Source organism: Spea bombifrons, chromosome 11 (assembly GCF_027358695.1).
Source record: "Spea bombifrons isolate aSpeBom1 chromosome 11, aSpeBom1.2.pri, whole genome shotgun sequence".
NCBI lineage: Eukaryota > Metazoa > Chordata > Amphibia > Anura > Pelobatidae > Spea > Spea bombifrons.
In genome coordinates this window covers 34,681,416-34,701,084 of record NC_071097.1, presented here as the reverse complement: position 1 = coordinate 34,701,084, position 19,669 = coordinate 34,681,416, and the positions used below count along the sequence as shown (strand labels likewise).

Here is a 19,669-nt window from a genome sequence, read left to right as displayed (position 1 = left end):
AATAACTAGGCACTTTTTGGCTCCGGTTACCTGGAGCCCCCTCGCGAGATGCTGGTAGGAGGTCCCAATTAAGTCAGTGGGCGGTCCGGCTGACGTCGTGGGGCACATGTTTTTATTGGATGGGAAGTGGGCGGGGGAGTGGGCAGGGAGTGGGCGTGTCGCAACGTAGCTGAGTCTGTGCGTAATCACTGATGGACATTTTTTAAGGAGGTATTGTTAGATCATAGCAGAGAATGCCCTAAAAAAGCTGATCCTAGGGTATTCCAATATTCGCTAATGGTGGCAACCAAATGGTCCTAATAATGGCTCTTAGAAAAAAATATTATGAATTAAGTCACCTGTATTCAAGCAGGGATTGCAGCTGTAATATAGCAGGGAGAAAAACCACCAATTGTGATGCTCGAGTATCATTAAATCAGAGGAGAGTCAGCTCCAGACTGTGTGACTCTGAAAATCTGCCCCTCCACCCAGAGATTGGGGTAAAACCCAGAGATCCAGGAGGACACTGTTCAATTTTCATACAAATAATTGGGGCTTTCATGGCTATTGAACCCCATAATCCTCTCCTACCCAGCAAACATTCTGAGGTCCCAGGAAAGAGGGGCATCATGGGAGGAAAAAGGGGACACAGGGATTCAGGTCTCAAAGAGTGATCACCTGTAGCATCCACCTTGATATCAGGTATATCAGTAAATGTCTTAATACTATTTAGTTTTAATAAGCTTTTGATGTCGAGCTCAATAAAGGCTTCGGACCAGACCAATCCTTGGACGCTCACCGCCTTGATGAGTTGTTTTTTGAGCAATTGATTGGCGAGAGAAAAAATCAATGGCGGCTAAGGAGCTAGAAGTAAAAAATAAATTGCGTGGATCGATTTCACTGCTTCTCAGAATTAAAAATAAAAAAAAGAGCGGCGAGATGCAAAATGTACGGCGAGTCCTGATATCTCGCTCTTAATATAGACCGCGGCGTTACTATGTGTGGATTTTAATCATGTGTTTCAACGATAAGAGGGTAGAGAAGACGCAGAAGACGTCCGGAATCCTAGAGAGCTGAGCAAGACGTCTCCAGATGATCACATGACTAATAAAATAATAACGGTAATGTTACTGGTTTTAATGAATTTATGAAATCTTAGAAAATCTACCATTTAAAGGATCTCCCTTGTGAGGAGCAGGGCAATGGGGGGGGTGCGATCTGTCCCCCAATTTTGAACAAGGGGGACTGCCAGCCCCTGGACCTGCTGCCCTAGGCTTGGTCAGCCTGGGCCAGACTGACATCAGCCGTATCTAGAACCGGCCCTTAGTGTCATCTGCAGTGAACACTAGATTTACCAAGACGTAAGGGAGCCTCTGTTGTCCTGCACTTCTGCTTCAAGTAGTAAAAATCTACTTAGCGCACATTGGTGGGTACCTTACTAACACTATAAATACAAAATCTCCAGAAATCCCCCCAAAAACAGTAGGACTTCAACTTTAAAAGGAACTGGCCTGATGTGACCCCTGATGAGAATCAGCGTTGATCTGTGATTGCTTCCAACGATTTCTTACACAACTAACATTCAAGCCCAATTTTAAAGTTACAACACAACACGATCCAAAAAAGACTTCTTAATGAGGTTTCTCCTTTCTGTTTGGATTACGCCCGTGCCCAACGACAGCTTTAATCTTGGTCTCCCAGAACCCACCGCCGCTGCCGCAACTTGCCGATGACCTTGGCGATCCTCATTACCGATAGACAATTCAATCAGCGACGATACTTTTTTTGTTCTTTTAAATAAAATGTAATTTGATGGCTCCTCTGTGCCGTCCGCACTAAGCTGTGTTCCAAAATCACTCGCGCGAATGCAAAAACTTCAAACTCCGAGATAATAACAGATACTTTAAACACTTCAATCATATCTGATGAATTCACGCCGACCATTGCGGACTGGAATAAAACTCGAATTACACATTTCTTTTTTAGTACTAATAAATTACTAGAGACATTTTTTTATTTCCGCACCTCCTGACCTGTACATGTCTCTGCGGAGTGCGATGTATTCAGGAACAAAATGAGCAACTCTGCACGCATAAAAACAAATTATCACCATGCGCGACACCTTGAATAACTAAAATATCCGGCGCGTTTCACTTTGTGTCAACACTGAAACAGCTTGTGTCATTATAATAAAAGGTGCAAGGTTTCCAACATTCTAAATAAAACAAATAAAACAAGAATGCAGTCATTGCGTTTATAGTAGCCCTCGATGACTGGCGGCAATCCAAAGGCAGTGGGCAACGGCAAGAGGGCGCTGGCCGTACCGTACAACCCTAAACCAAACAGCTGAGATGATAGAGGGCCACATGGGGTTTACTCCTATGTTAGCAGAAGTACATGCAGGTGGGGGGCACAAGAAACAGACAGGGCCCACCGCTAGGGCAATATCAACCTTCTAGTGGACCTTAGACAGAGAGAGGTCAGACAGAACTATGCTCTATGGCTAATATGCCTTATTAGTGGCCACATTATCGTACCTAGGAGTTTCCTACCTATGCTTTGCCTCTCTTGCTACTTATAGGCATGAAGAAGGTAAATAGGCGGAATTTCCTATGCAGGGCTATGAAGATCAGAGAGGGAACGAGTGGACATGAAGTCAGGGAGTAGTTGGGGTCAACGCTGCTCCTTCCCTTATAGAATATATCAGATATCATTATATTATCACAGTAGAATATTAAGGAGTCAGTTCAGGACTTTGTGACCCTGAGAACCTGGCCCGTTCACCATAGGAACCTAAGAGTAAAACCCTGATACCCAGGGCTAACCCTGATGGTTTTAAGCACCGTTTCATATCCATACAGAATATCATACTGCTAGAGAACTACCTATCACAAGGGATCTAATGTTACAATGTTTTTCTGCTGATGTTCAAGTAGCCTCCACAGATACAGATATTTCATCACCAGAAGAACTCTACGCCTTGCAAGATTAATTCTACCCACACCAACCCACCTACCTCTCCTACTTAATGTAAAACCCCCCATCCCTATATGACCAAATCTTATGACCCAAATGGCCACCAACCTCATTAACCAACCATCTGTGCTGAACGCTTATGGCCATGTATCTACTGAAGCGACACTCACGCCAATGGGGCGTAGTAGGACTTTCGCACATCCCTTGGCTTCCATAACGAGGCACAGAAGAGCTACATTTTTAACAGAAAGGATTTTCAATGCTTGAGAGATTTCTTTTATTGACTTAAGAATTATTCAGACCGATATCTTAAACGTCCCCCGACCCTAACGGATTTCAGATAGCCGTGTACACTGCAGGGGATGAACTCTGTCTGAAAGCTGTCTGCTTCTTGTTTTACATTTTCATTTTACTTTATAATTCTTATGGATACCACAGTCCAAAACTCTACTTTAAAGCAGATATTTCTGAATCTGAAAATAGGTCAAAGGATTGTTTTTCGTTTCCTATGTCCTCTGTTGACTAGAAAGTCGCTGTCCTTTGTGCTGAACTCCAAACACATTTTCCGGTAGCATTTGAAGTTACTCATATGGTTGTGAATACTGATATCTCCTCTACCCAAGAGACAGGAAACAAAGAGGTTGACACAAAGAAGAACAATGTGTCAATAAGTTTTTGTTTGTTTGTTTCACAGCTCTGGCTTGGAGGACTGGCTGGCCAAATCTGTTTCCAAAGCTTAGAAGTTCAAATGAAGTGTTGAACAACATCTGCTAATGTAGAAGGCCTAAAGAACAATCATTAAGCGCCATTAAGTGCCATTTCTTTGTGGACTATTCAATGGACGGTTGAGTTGCTTTGGTCAACTTTTGGTTGCTTTAAGAAAGTCAACTTGATCATCAGCTCACCAACATTTGAAGTTTTATAAAGATGACTTCCCTGTCAAACCCCCATAAAGCTTCTAAAACATCTGTAAATTGTCTCTTAAGATAAACCCGGCTGTCATCAAGTAGTTAATCAAGTTGCAAAAGGGTCTCCAACAAAATCAGCTCGACATGACCTAGAAATCCATTAAGCTCAATAGGTCTGCCCAGTTGGATGACCAACTCCACCACCATTTGACAACTCCAATGATTAACAGTCATGAGTAATCACTAATGGACTCGTATTACAGACTCGACTGCTGATTCTGACAAAAAAAGACAACAGACAGATTCAACGTCAACTTAACTCAACATGAGATAGCAATGTCCACCATGACAGCACCCAACATGGGGGGTGATGTATAAAAAGACGTTGTACAAAGTTTGAAGAGTGGTTTTACCAGAAAGGAAGAACTAGGATGTTAACGTTGATTGGATCGGTTGGCATGACGATAATTTGATTCTTCAAAATTTGCACCAGAATCACTTTTCTAACACGGATCTCTTTTAATCAACATTTGCAGAGACGAGCTGGCATTCTCCTAAGAGTGAAACTATTAGCTATTGTTACCATGGTGACTTCAGAGACACATTTACTGCTGTGATCCTGTAACAAATGGTTATCAATATTTATTATGGAGAATGTTGAGAGTTTGTAGAATATTTGAATTGAAATACAACTTGCAATGAATATTGGGCAGTCTGCATTGATTACAGTAAATCAGTATCTTTTTCAGCTTACGGGAACCTGATTTACATCTGCACACATTAAAGCAGTTAATATATTAGAGAAGTGATGGAGATTTACAGAGAACTCATACATATATAACTATGTCAAATATTGGATTAGAGGAAAACTTGTTGCAAGGCTGTCTTTAAATATGACGGGACCCAGGGCAAACTCAACTCCGACAAGTCCAGGTTTACCTGAGATGAGGTGGAGATCTGGTGGGCAGCTACTGGCACAGACCTCTCTCTCTGCTAATGAGTCCTCCACAAGTTGTATGCTGCCTTCTGTTGGGCAATTGGGATATGATGTCATATCCAGATGCCCTCCAACAGCAGGTGGTGTGCAGGTTTGAAGGGACGGAGTGTTACTGGAGAGGTCTGGGTACAAACCACCACCGGACTAAGGAAGCTGTTAGGGGACCCTATGAGACAGCTGCCAAGTTCCACATCATCCTCATGTTGCATGTTGGGACCCAGGGCAAACCCAACTCCAACAAGTCCAGGTTTACCTGAGATGAGGTGGAGATCTGGTGGGCAGCTACTGGCACAGACCACTCTCTCTGCTAATGAGTCCTCCACAAGTTGTATGCTGCCTTCTGTTGGGCAGTTGGGATATGATGTCATATCCAGATGCCCTCCAACAGCAGGTGGTGTGCAGGTTTGAAGGGACGGAGTGTTACTTGAGAGGTCTGGGTACAAACCACCACCGGACTAAGGAAGCTGTTAGGGGACCCTATGAGACAGCTGCCGTGGGGTCCGAAGGTAACACCTTCCAAAGTTATCAAGGGGCACTAAGGTGGTGTGGCTGGTGCATAACCAAGCCACTGAGTAGAGTCACAAACCCGACCTTTGGTGACCCTGACGTAGTAGTGGCAGCCTGCAGAAGGAGCACAAGCTGCTCTGAAGACAGAATTTGTGCAAGGTGAGTGTAGGAGAGAGTGCATGTCGAATGCTTTTGATTGTAGCCTACAGTGTGTTAGTGTAAGGTGTTAGAGTGTGTGTATGTGTTAGTGTAAGGTGTTAGAGTGTGTGTGTATGTGTTGGTGTAAGGTGTTGGGTGTGTGTATGTGTTAGTGTAAGGTGTTAGAGTGTGTGTATGTGTTGGTGTATGTGTTGGTGTACTCTAACAAGAGTGTGTGTATGCGTTAGTGTAAGGTGTTAGAGTGTGTGTATGTGTTAGTGTAAGGTGTTAGAGTGTGTGTATGTGTTAGTGTAAGGTGTTAGAGTGTGTGTATGTGTGTGTTTGTTACGGGCTGAGGGCTAATAGGGGCTGAGGGGGTTCCAAACAAATCCTGCACTCAGGTGCCCCTAATCATAGGCTTCCTCCTGGGGGATACTGTTAAGAATTTCAGCCCAAAATGACTTTTAGCAGACACAGGGTAAGACTCTCCCTACGGGTGCAAATGCATTGACCTTCAAATATCTGCCCAACGTATTCAATACTCCTTATTCCACTCATTGTAAAGCAGAAATGTGTCTCCTCTCTGCACATGCCTGGAGAGTCATTGCAGTCAAGAGACAGATTGAAATCACACTCCAATTACATCAATTCAATATTAATGATCACGTAGGGATGTATTTGCCAATGGTTCTCAGTGATGTAAATTCAAGGGAAATCTCGAAAGAGGATAATTTGTTTCATCCTTTGAGTGCCTGTGGCTTTAATTACCCACCTGACACTCCGAGCTCTCTCAGCCAAATTGGCTGCGATATGATCTGTGTGTCTCTTTTTGACTAAAGCTTTAACACATCATTTTGTTTATCAGAAACACACAAAATCCCATTAATTTTAACCGAGGAATGAGCAAGGACACAGCACCCACTATCATCAAGATCTTCAAAATTGTCCCAAATTTCTTTTTGATGGGAAATATATTGTATTCAGTGTTAAAGGGACAGCGGAGAAGGTAGGAAGAGAGAGGATGAGAGTGTGATAGAACGTGAATGAGACTGTGAGAGAGTGCGTGAGAGGGTGACAGAGTGGGAGTTAAAGCGAATGAACCAACAAAATTCAAACAAAAATCCGTAAATCTTTGCTTAATTGATAATTTTTAACATCATTTACCTGAATGAAGACGTAGTCGTCCTGTACGACTAAAGAGTTGGTATCGATAGATCGAGAGAAGGGTCCGCTCCTTGTGGTCTCGGAGCATTCCTGGATCCTGCACGTTATATAATGAGCATCTGTGAACCCATAAAACAAAAGGTTATCAAAAAAATATTTTTGCCAGAAAAAATCTAAGTTCCACATCATCCTCATGTTGCTCTTGAGTCAGGAGTTTGGTTACATCATCACTTACCAAAAACTATCTCAGTTTGGAGGAATTTGCCTTAAAGGAAGTCAACCACAAGACTTTAATGTATCAAATGTAACAATGTATCAAAGCGTTCTGAGCATTCTAAATAAAGAATGTTTTAAATATGTTGCCCCTACCATCGATGCATGTTTCATACCCTCGTTGTATTACCCTCTACCACTTCTACTGGGAGGCTTTCATTTATCTACCACCTTCTCTGTCTTTTACTCTCACAGTCCTCGCTCTGGGTTTGGCCCCCCCAGCATCATAGGGCATACCGGTAGTTGCAGTTGCAACCATTATGCCCCTGTGTCTTTTTTCAGTAAGATCTGCTTTGATTCAGAATTTCGCCTGTAACGGGAGGAAGCGGCAGGAAACAGATGCCGGGAGACATTTCAATTATCCGATGCCAGCTCAGTAAGGGTGATTTCTGGCCGTTCGTGTTGGAAGTGATGGGATTGAACACAACACTCTTTCTGTTATTATTAGACATTACCGCAACACGACAGCTCGAAGGCTCTCCCACAAATCTCCCATTTATATGTGACTCGGGAGAAATGTGCATCCAGCTCCCTGGGAGGACAGATTTCCTCCACGTTGACATTCTGAGTGATTTAACGATAATGATGACACCTGTGACGGGGGATCAAGTCCCTGGACAACCCGCTGCACCCCCTGGACCTCTTTGGTCTTGGAGTAGAACAGGTACAATGATCAAAAATGTGTCTTCTCCTAATCCCCGCCGGTAAACACGAGGGAACTGATGGCTTAAAATGGGCATAGTTCCTAAGTGAGCTCTGTCCGAAAAACATGAGAAGAACGTAGAACCTGCCGGCAGGTCGGCCCCATTCGGCCCCGTCTAGTCGCCCGTTTCTCCTGCTGTAAAGACTCAAACCTTAATCAGTCGTTGGTCTCCTCCTAGATTCAGGAGCCGTATGTCTATCCCATGCATGTTTAAACTCCCTCACTGTGTTACCCTCTACCACCTCTGCTGGGTGGCTGTTTCACTTATCTACCACCCTCTCGGTAAAGTAAAACTTACAACCCATCTTCATGGTGGAAGGGGATTAAAAAGCAGCAGCGAGGGGCTCCAAAATATGTACAAAATGGTTTTGTTTGTAATTGCTCCATCAACAACCATTTATCACATGGAATATCCTCATCTTCTGGTATAAATTCCCATGTTGCTCAGATATAATACAAACATATTAAACAATATGGCGGCTGAGCACACTAAGAGTTGTAATACACACCAACTGACCCGCTTACCTAGTTCTGTTTCATATTATTGGCCGGTATCGGAGGAGTTAACCGGTCCACGGCATCTTTTGCAAAAATCTCATTAAACCGGTCATTTTGTGTTAATAACAAGGAAATATCTTGTTGCAGTTAACATTTTAATAACCCACTAGTGACTGTGACAGGATTAATTAGCCTCATTCTGCTTATACCAGGAAAGTGCTTCGGTGCTCACAGACGAGGAAAAAAAAGCAATGAAATATTTTTAATTATCAAGAAAATCCCCCAGAAGAGCCCTCGTGCTCGGGCACTGCACCAAGAGTCAATTAAACCCCCACCCAAGTGATTGCCCCCACGCTGCGATCTGGCCCAGAATCTCAATGGCTGCTCAGCTAAACGAAGATGAGGTGCGGTGATTGTGCAAAAGGACGGAGAGTATGGAGAATTTGGGTCATATTCTGGGTTTTTGTGACATTCTTCCCATGAGTACCTAATACATACATTTTTCAGTTAATCATCATTTGGATACATATCTCTCACATGCCTGTGTTTAGTTTGGTCAGCTCTTCTTCTGAGCCCCAAATCCCCCTGATGTTCCCCTTTCCTCCCCTGATGTCCCTCTTTCCTCCCCTGATGCCCCTCTTTCCTCCCCCCAAAGCCTCTCTTTCCTCCCTGATGTCCCTCTCTCCTCCCCTGATTCTCTCCTCCCCTGATGCCCCTCTTTCCTCCCCCCAAAGCCTCTCTTTCCTCCCTGGTGTCCCTCTTTCCTCCCCTGATGCCCCTCTTTTGTAGCAGCTCAGAATGTTTGCTGGGTATGAGGGGATCGCAGGGTTCTACAGCCCTAAAAGCCCCGAATATGTGTATAGAAACAGCAGGAAACGGCTTTATAAATAAAACTCTGCAAATAAATCCCATTATTCTTCTTTTAAATGATCAATAGGTCAAGGTCCAATAAAAAATAAAGCCCCACCATAGCCACGCCTCTTATAAGTATATAATGTATATAAGTATATAATGTATATAAGTATATATAAATAATTTAATATTGAATTAATAAATTCTTGCATATTTTTCCAAATATATATATTTTTTTCCTATAAGTAAAAAATAAGCATACTGCAGGACAAGGCTTTATAAAATTAAATTGAATAAATAAATAGCTATCGATGGGTAACAAAGTTACAAAAAGTACCCACCCCACCTAAAGCAACGTTCCTTCTTCATCCATTTGAAACACCGAAAGATATTTATACTCCAGCCCATACCTCCCAACCGTATTTTGCAGGACAGTCCCTATTTCCAGTCGCTAACCCGCTGTCCCACCCCCCCAATCCAACAGGAACAAGCTTATAAGCACTGGTGTGCGAAACGCGTCAAGATATCATTTATTCCATGTGGCTTCGAAAATGAATACTCAACAGTATTGGAGTGGCACTCGACTCTTTGTGGCTTCATTTCCTCTTGTTTTTGTTGGATTGGTACAGACGTGGCCCCTCTATAGAAAATAGCAGTTTAAGTGCCCCCGAAGCCAATTCATTCCTACTGGATTATGATCCCGAAAAATAATAATCTTTTTTAGATTGTAAAATTTTATGCTAACAAAACGTAAATAAAAAATCGAATCTAAACATATTATTTCAGGCAGAACCTATAGAATTCACAGTATAGCCATTTAATAATACTGACTGAGGGTCCTCGTGTGTCACACTTACCCCCCAAAACTCGCCGATATGCCCCACAAGCCATTGATCCTACGATCGGCTCTTTTAACCAACTCCAGCCCATAGAGTAACCACCAAACCAGAACCTGTATAAACAGTACCCCAAAAAGTCATAGACCCCCACCAAGTCTTAACTGTTAAAAATTGGCATCTTATGAAGACCCCTTACTACCCCCCCAATGTGTCCCTTCAACCAACTTTGGAATACTGACCACTCAAAAGAAAAAGGGGTGGTGCGCCCATTTTTTTTACTTATAAAAATAAAGAGAACCCCGCTATTACTTAGGCTGGCTCCAGGGCTTTCTTTACAGTGGCTGCTTTCGTGCAAGATGTAAAGAAACCTAATTTCCAGATTAAATTGGTTATTTAAGGAGCTGGGTGTTTTTTCTTAATAATTAGATATCCTTCCTCAAATGAACTGTACTTGTCCAAGACCCCACTCCACTTTAAATCATGTTTATTGCGGCATCTTTCTCATTGATTGCCCTAACGAACTTATCTCATGAAGACAATATTGATTGGATTTGGGAGACGTTCCATAACTCTCTACGGTCATCTGATTGCCGATACAGATACGGCAATTTGTGTCTATGCATCTCTGCAGACTGCACAAGTAATTAAAGGGAACGTTCCACCGTATCTTCCCTTTTTGTGTCTCACGGGCATCACGAAAATAAATAATGGCCAACAGTTTAAAGATGGAGGGAGGCTTCAGAAAGTACAGTCAATTGATCGGTTGTGAACGTAACGTTTGCTTTATAAGTTTATCTGAGACAGCGAGATAAAACCAACAAGCCCTTAATGGACTGCGCTGCATACCTCGATCTGCCCGGATCTGTTGAGCTGCACCGGGTTGTCCGCCTGAAGGTAACGCGGTGTCTGTATTCTAAAAGGCAGGAATAAAGAAACTAAAAATGGCCACTTTTCTAACTACTCCACCAAACATACCCCCAGGTGTCCCCATCAGGACGCTTGTGTTGGAGGGGGAGATAGGACTTGGGGCAGGAGGGGACATGGTCAACACCTGGAGGAGTGTGACCACAGCGAGGCTACCTGACCACCATACCCAAAGATATCCACCATAGGGTGTCAAAAAAAAGGACTGACCTGGGAAAACAGAGACACTTGGAAGGTACTTGGATGGAACGTATAGAAAACCCAGGATCGACTTACATCTTCTTGCTGGAGGAACGCCTCGAGGTTACCTGATAACGGCCTTCAAAGAGAGCTTCCCGCACCGTAACGCGTAAAAGCCCGTTAATATCATTATTATATTTTGATTATAATTAAATTAGATTTTATATAAATCTAGCCACATTATTTATTTTTTTTTGTACTCAGGAACAAAAGGTTTGAAGGCAGACTTTGAAGCGCTAGAAGTCCTTTTTGGAAATGTTTTTAATTGCCGTGTAATGTGGGAATGGTTAGAAAGGAATAATGGCTTTTAGTCTGCGGCGCGCCCGCTGTACTTTTTGTTTGAGGCGGAACAGAGAGATTGGAAGGGATCCCGTTCTAAACGAGAGGTTTGTATTCCGGAAGCATGTTCCGATTGATTGATCAGGGCCTGGAAAAGTGCTGACAGCCAGGTGCGCGTGCGAAGCAGGCGGCGGAGCCAGCGCTACCAGATTTTAATGAATTTCATGACATTTCGTTTGATCTTTTCAAGAGATGAACTGATTGTTTCCAGTTCTGGCTGAAATCGGAAAAGTTTAAGATACCCAAAAAAGCAAATCCAAAGAAAGAAAACCCCTCCAAAAAAACACGTTAAGGTCTGAGAACTCAATTATACGTATAGTGAATCTTTACGTTACCTCCCAACAGTCCTGGATTTTGGCGGGACTGTTCTTTTTATTTCTGGTATATGTTCTAGTTGTAAAATCAATGTAGGTCTGTGCTCCGCGTGGAGTGGGAACATTTCCAGAGTTATCTCGGTTCCAGAATGATCCATTCCTGCCTTTTTATCGCAAACCCCAACGTAGTCATCCTCTTATGGTTGGATAGATGTTTAGAATAGGATAGAAGTTTAATATTTCGAGAAATGTTCAAATTAGATCTTTTTAGGGTATTTTTGCTATAATACTGTCATAGTACAAGCATGGCCTATTTCCATCACACCAGCTTACTGTCCAAGTTCAAATCTACTCTGAACATTGCCTGGCACCCATAACCAAGTGGGTTACCTGCATGAGATACTCGGCCATCAACTGGGACCTGTAACTGGGCTTGGTTACTTTGTGGCAGGTCGTGTCGTAAAGAGAGGGAAGGTTTTCTCTAGTATCCCGAGTGGTTAAATGGTGTCATGGTGTTGCCTTGGTAACCGAGAGTTGGGACTGATTTAAAGATAAAAGATCTGCACGAGAAGTAAGAGGAAGGGAGAGACGTAGATGGAAGACAGAGAGGGGAAGAGGAGGAGAGGTGAGAATATGAAGAGAATTAAAGGTGAGAGTGAGAGGAGGAGAGGGATAAGGGAAGAGGAGGAGAGGAGAAGATGTGAGAGAACGGGTGGGAGAAAGGAGGAGAGGGTAAAAGTGAGTGTGAATGTGTGTATACATATGTATAAGTCTATATATAAGTCTATGGAGAGGGAAAGCGTATGCGATGTATGCATGAGTATACGGGATTGGGGTTAGTGTGTGCTACTGTATGGTGTTAGAGTTAGTATGTGTGCGTATCTGTGCATGTGCGTTATTTATGGGAGGTCCAATAAATACTTCCATACTTCTCCGAGAATTTCTGAATAAAGCTTAGAAAATATATTACGATGCAAACAGTTATAATGAACATAGCAGCATAAAGAACTCGATAATATCGCATAATCTGCCTTTAAATTATATTTAGTTTAATTTAAATACGGTATGTTGAGTGCAAAACGCTGGATTTCTGGCATTTCAGTGTAGTGACTGTGGATCATAGGAATTGTAGTCCACCATAGTCGGAAATCTAAGGGTTACATACCGTAATTCCTATTCAGCGGAGCTTTCCATCAAATATTACTTATGGTTATTTTTTGCCATGGTAACTGTATCCACTAGAACGAGGCATCCTCTTCCGATGCCAGGGTACTGAGTCACTAATAATTACTTAATGCAAATAATTAATTTACCTAGCGACGGTTACATGTGTCAGTTTACTGGTACGATCTTTTCATGGATATATATATATATATATGGGTGGTAGAAGTATTATTATACACTTATCTACAGACACCAGACAAACCAGAAGGCTTGTTTTTCCCTCAGAAATCTCATGGTGCTGCCACAACCACAAGGGATTCTGGGTAGGCGCATGCAAATAAGGCTAACAATTATCACCTTTGCCTCTATATCCACTTTATACATATATATATATATATACTCACACTATAGTTCATTCAATGTGGATTTGTTCTTCTTAGTATAGAGTCAAGCCATCTTCCCCAAAATTACCCAGAAACCTCTGCTCCTGTCTATTTTAATATAATTATATCTGAAATTACCAAAAAAGGGTCATTTTATTTTAGAGGTGTGGTTAGAGGCATGGCCAGGATTTAGGCAGACTTTATGCGGGACTATGTGACCTACTGATAACTATTTATGTAACTGGGGCATTTAGAAGAAGAATAATACCTTTTATTTACACAGTTTCATTTCTAAATCCATTTTAGGGCTGTAGAACCCTGCGATACCCTGATACCAAGCAAACATTCTGAGCAACTAGAAAAAAAGGGGCATCAGGGGAGGAAAGAAGGACATAGGGGAGGAAAGAGGGACACAGGGGAGGAAAGGGGGACACAGGGGAGGAAAGAGGGACATCAGAAGACGAGAGATGAGTGCAGATTCAAAAGAAGGACACTTGGGAGGCATGTATTTATATAAAATGTTATCATTAGAATTAGGTTTGAACGCTGCGGGAAGCGAGTGCGGTATTCTATACATGCCTGTAGCATCTGTCAAATGCGAAATAAGAAGATCTGGAAAATGAATACATGGAGGTGACATGTGGACATGAAAACCAGCTGTTCTCACGCAGGCGAAAGTCAGTCTGAATATTTTATGCTGCTCAGCGAATAATATTACACGGAACAGAATCCAGCCATGTTCATAAGATAACATTCTCTTTGTGTTCAATAACAGGGTCTGCCTGATCCATCCTGAGCCAGGATTCACTGAAAGAGATTTATTATGATTAGATCCTAAATATGTCTGGAATAAAGCAAGCCTAAAACTATCCAGAGACGCGTATATCTTTTAAAAACAAGGCTAAGAGCACAACGGAAATTAAATATCGTCAGTTGCCTTGAATTTGGACAAAACCAGTATAGGTTTTTGGTTCTGGATGGAAATAAAACATACCTTGAGGTCACTTCTTGGAAAAGCGGCAGCGGGTCACCAAGCAAATCTCCTGAATGAACCCCGAGGTTTTGGACAACGTTTGATCATCATACCCTTGGGCTGCCTGACGACTCTCTAGAGCATCTTGTTTTAACGGTCAAAATATTGAAGCTTTTGTCCCATATCTGAGCGACGGAGGTGCCCGCTACCCGCCACATGGGTAACAGGGTCTGTTCCCCATCTACATGTCTACCATATTGGGGTGAATTTTTGTTGGGTGAATGCGTAGTCTCATTAATGTCTAAACAGGTCTTCTTTCAGTAGAACATCATGTGATACCTTTTACGCATTAGTATCAAGGGTTTCCCATACCCCTGGTCCATCGTTTAGTAGAAGTTATAAGTATTAACCATGGAGACATGGGTTTGATAAAGCGTAACTCTCATCTCTTCCCGACATAATATTCTAATGTAAATTTGCTCCTGTCAGGGTTTCGGCCTACCTGCACTGGCTTTCCACCTCATGGCTCTCTGTTTGTTAGGCCGCACCCCCTTCCTCTTCCAACTTTATGTCCAAGTTAACCCCTCCTCTTCCTGCAGGCTGTGACTATATTAAACAGCTAGTTCAGTTGCTGGTTGCCCTTTCGTGGTTCCGGACCTGTGAGTGCGTGCTTCCTTCCAGTGTTTGATTCTTGTGTATGACCCGACCTGTCTGACTCCCATTCTGGTGCTGACTCCTGCCTGCTTTTGGACTACGTGGATTTCTGGACTCCTGACCTTGGCTCATATGACTACCCGTTCTGGCTCCTGACCTTGGCGTGTTCTACGACCACCCGCTTGTCTTATGTTTTGGATTCTTGTTATTATTTTATTTTAATAAACATTTTGACCAGTACCTTTTTTCCTCCGTCCTGATTCACTGGTACCCTGACAGCTCCCTAGCTGGGGACCGTATGAAGTGCCTGTTTGTGGAAAAAGTTGGTCCCGAAGACTTGGTCAAATCAGGACAATGAGGTCCTCTCCCTATATGTTCACATTATTACTATTGGTTTTAGAGATGCCGACAAGTTCTCTACATGACATGGAAATAAATGAATTCGCCTTTCAGCCTAGTACCTTTCCGTACAGATGCACAGGCATATGGGTATGACAAGTTTACTACGCATACAGAAGAAAAGATGTGATCTATGCTTTTGATAACGCAACATTAAGAAACTGAGGGATCGGAATATATTTTCTTCAAGAAAATTCAATCGAAAATGATATTCAGGTTACTTTAGAAAGGTCGGAATAGACTTAGCTATTTACGAGTAACAAGAACTGGAGAACACGTGGACTATGAGGGGCAGCTTTAGTTGCAACTATGAAAATTGAGCAAATTATCCACTACCCATCACATTCCAAGTAGCTCCCGTAGTGGATCTTAATATATATTAAGGGACAAACATAAAACAATACATGCATTTAACACAATGGTAAACTGATATAAGAAAACAAAAATAAACAAACATAAACCTACCACTTGCTATACCACACCGGCAGCAATGAGCTTCTGCCGTGGCAATGACATGCGTTAACATCAGTTTCTGGTTCTCCTCTTATCTTATTTGTGTCTGGGACTTGTGGGCATTTTAGCGCATGCTCTTCAGTAAAGGATTGTGTTTTTTAGATGGGTTATAGGACCGAACCCCATAATTTTAACTATTTTGATAAAAAAAAAATCTTAATTGAGCCAGGCGTCCAAAACTGCCTGCTTTCAGTCTGTTGTTTTCAAGTCCTTTGCATACAAAAACGATATAACTGCACTTATCAGATTACTTTTAAATGTCAGGTGTGCGTTTCTGCGCCGAGCGATCAGCGGCCACAATTAGCCTTTGAATCGAGGCTCCAAATCTCGCTGTTAACGGGAAGCAATTCAGCTTTTTTTTTGTAACTGCTGATAAGTAGCCTGAATTGCATGTTACAGACCACTGTTCAGAGAATTCTATGCACTAAAGGGTAATAAATGGATAACCTCTCGAAATCGGCTTAACCCTTTCTGCTGATAAGACGGATTTCTGGTTCTGAGCATTTTATCTTCGGTTCTTTTAAAATGTATCAGTTATTGTTTCTTAATTTATATATATATTATTATTTTTTTAATAATATTTATAAATTATATTTATAATCTTGAAGTGTCGCGTCCTGCTCGGAGCCGTCAGCAGATAGAACGCACGTGGTTTTATTTTTTATGAAGACCTGCCGGGAGCGGAAGGGGGAGATTTCTGCAAATGACCAGCCGGAGGTGTGAATTTGATCAATATGACAAAGTGTTCTCTGTGTATATGACACGATAACTACGATTTAGGCGAGCCGCCTCATTGTTTTAATGCCTTTCATCCACCAGCGCTGCAAATTTCATCTGAAATCGAGGAGGAATAAAAAAAAAAATCATTGTACAGTTCTAACAACTGTCTGGGGTCAATAACGCATTATTATTATTATAATTATTATTATTAATATTATTATTATTAAAGAAAGCACTCTGTGAGTGACCCTAACCCTCTGTGAGTAATTTACTATGCATTCATACATAAAAAGAAAGCACTTAGGTAGAAGCTGCAGCTCGGTAAAGTTACATAAGTTTTTTTTGCTTCAAATAAACCTCAGAGGTCTTTTCTTTAGGGGTCTTGAAAGCTTTTATAGCAAGGTATTAACATCAAGTATGGCAATGTCTGGAAGCCCCTTGTTTTTAGAACTGATCCTTCATGATGTCGAGGAATTGTGAACTCCGGTTATCCGATGGTCGTCCTCGGTTTGGATATGGTTATATTTTCATGAATTTCCAACCATGGTTTTTTTATTGTAAATAAGATGAATTTGGGCAAATTCTTGTGATAAATGCGGATAGATCCTTGTATGCCAGTATATGTAACGTTGGTAGATATTCATTCATGTCGCAAAGTTAGATTTATTTAAAATCATCCCCTTATTTTAAATTCTGTCCGTCTAGGCGGACTTAGTAAAAAAAAGTGACCCCCACTTTGGACTTGGATCTTCAAAGTTGCTTTGTTTGAGGTACTCAGAAAGTATATATTTTTATAGGAATTAGGACACTTACGCCATTTGATTATTTATTCGAATAAAAAGATGGCGATGGAAATAATGATGGGAGATGCAAACAGTTGCACCCTAATTAGTGCTGTCCTCACAAAGTATAAAACGGTTATCTTGCGAATAAACCAGTCGAGCGACAGCTGCAACAACGTAAAAATGGGATGTAATTATTTAGGAATTTGTATAACACAGCTGCAAAACTCTCATTTTTTTTTTTTTAGTGGTTTAGCTATATTGGTCCCGTTGCTGTTGTAGACGTTAGCGATATCTTTCAACGGCCAAAAATCCTCACATTGTAAGACGCAGGGTCACATGACCCTACACCGGCCATATTTCAAGGATATCAAACCCTGCCAGAGAGCTCAATACCTCTCAACAGTCTCGGGTCCTTTCAGAAGAGAGACCACAAGGACTGTGTGCTGGACAAGAAGGTCACATAGATGTTCTATATCATGATGACATCATTTTATGGGTGTCATAGAGGAATGACACACTAAATTCAGTATCCAACAAATCGACGGGAAAACCAATATCCATTGGGTCTGACCCATCTAGGGGTCTGTTGGTCAAACTCCTGTAGGCACCAGGGTTGAAATCAGGTGTTAAAAAAAGAGTAACAATGTAATATTGAGATGGGAAAAGCCTTGCGAGTATCAGGAGCTAGAGGACTTAAACCAGCGCCTTATGCTTGTAAGATCCAGCAACTACCTATTCCTCCCCGAGGAGGCTCTTAGCATTGTTTTGTATTATCCCTTGGCCTTGGTGTTTTGGGCCGATATCTGGTTTGTGTTCCTCAACCCCAATCCTGCCTGGTCCGACATCCCTGTATCAGAGTCCCACAAGTTCTACCCAAGACTTACATGAAGACTTTTACTCAACATTCCAACATTGATTTCACTTTCTTTAGAATTGTGCGTTTTAGTAGAGCCCGTCTTAATTTACTCTACTAAAAATGTGCCTTTACTACCCTCCAACCCAGATAATTAATTATATATTAAATGTATTAGTGGTTAGCTCTAGGACCATCTTGCTATATTACTCATATCCTCATTGAGAGATCTGAAGAGAAAACCCTGAATTCTTAAACACATTCTGAATTCATATTTTAAATATTAATATCTTACATGCTTCATTTTCCTGGTCAGAACAAACAGTTATGTATTTTATATTAAGCATTTAAATACTGGATGTTTAACTTCTTCTCATGGATTTGGGTAGAGACATTTTCTGCTGCACCATCCACCCAATTTCACAGGTCGACTCGACAAGAAAACTCACATATTCCCAAAATCCCCCTCCGCTTCAAATGAGTTCCTTCAACATTCAGGAGGGGAAGAATGAGGTTTAGGCAAATTCACTCAATGGTCATTTTCTGCCACCTTAATACCCCTTTTTCAGTCTACCTGGGGGGTATCCTTGCCCCTATATGTGGCTAAACTCCCGTCGTTACCACTATACCACCTTCTTTTCTTCCTTGAAGACCAGGAGAGTTGGAAGAAGGTTCCCAGGTACGGTCATGTTTGTGTTCTGGGGTAATTCCATGGGGCATAGGCACATTTTTTACCTTGGAGAGGTGCTACGTGTTTACTTCTCCAGGACATAGAGGTCTTTTTTGTCTGATAAACATACAGACAACAATAATAATACAAAAATATAAACAGATTTGTTCCGATAGATATCATATAAACAGGCAATTCTCTGCATGTGAAGCCTATTCCCCAAGTCTGATTTCCTTTTTTCCCATACCCGACAGGTGCTTATGTTCTAGGCAACTTTAATAATACGCATCATGATTAATCTATGTCACTTTTGTGTCTGTATTAGCTTGAATACATTTTTCATTTATTTACCCTAAGGCTTTACTCATTGTTATGCCACAGTCTGCGCTCATTTCTGTAAAAGAAATACTGGCTTTTTTTCTGAGGCGTGGGGTGTTGAAGTTATAAGGAGTCCCGGAATCCTGTCTGGAGACGTGGAGACGTTCGATAAGAAATGCCAAAAAAAAAACAGCCAATTTACACGATTTGTACAACGGACACGTTATGCAGGTATATTTTCTATAAACAGAAATTGGATCAGCGGTAGAATCTCATCCCTCTAGTGGGATACATTGTAACTGCGTCGGCTCCAACACGTAGACCTGACCGTTAGTTTAAGATTGATACACAGTGATGAAAATGCACTTTTTTCCCTTTTATCCTCAAAGGTATTGGGTAGCTCTACGCTGTCATGATATCCACCTGGCAAATATAATATTATAAGTGGAGGTGTAACCCAAAATGTTGGGACCTCTTTCCATGGGGTCACCCTCTCCTCATATCTATTGTATTATGGATATGAATGCTAGTGTAGTTAGTTAGTTAGTATGGTTAGTTATATTAGGTTTCACATGGAACCTGAGGG

At 41.7% G+C, this 19,669-nt stretch overlaps 1 protein-coding gene across 1 annotated transcript in view; it reads right to left on the bottom strand.

The window, feature by feature from the left end:
- Positions 1–19,669, bottom strand: part of SORCS3 (sortilin related VPS10 domain containing receptor 3) — a 213,052-nt gene that overhangs the window by 41,699 nt on the left and 151,684 nt on the right. Inside the window, exon 7 of the mRNA XM_053451030.1 lies at positions 6,670–6,788. Coding sequence (XP_053307005.1) covers positions 6,670–6,788 — 119 coding nt within the window. The remainder of the gene's footprint in view (positions 1–6,669; positions 6,789–19,669) is intronic.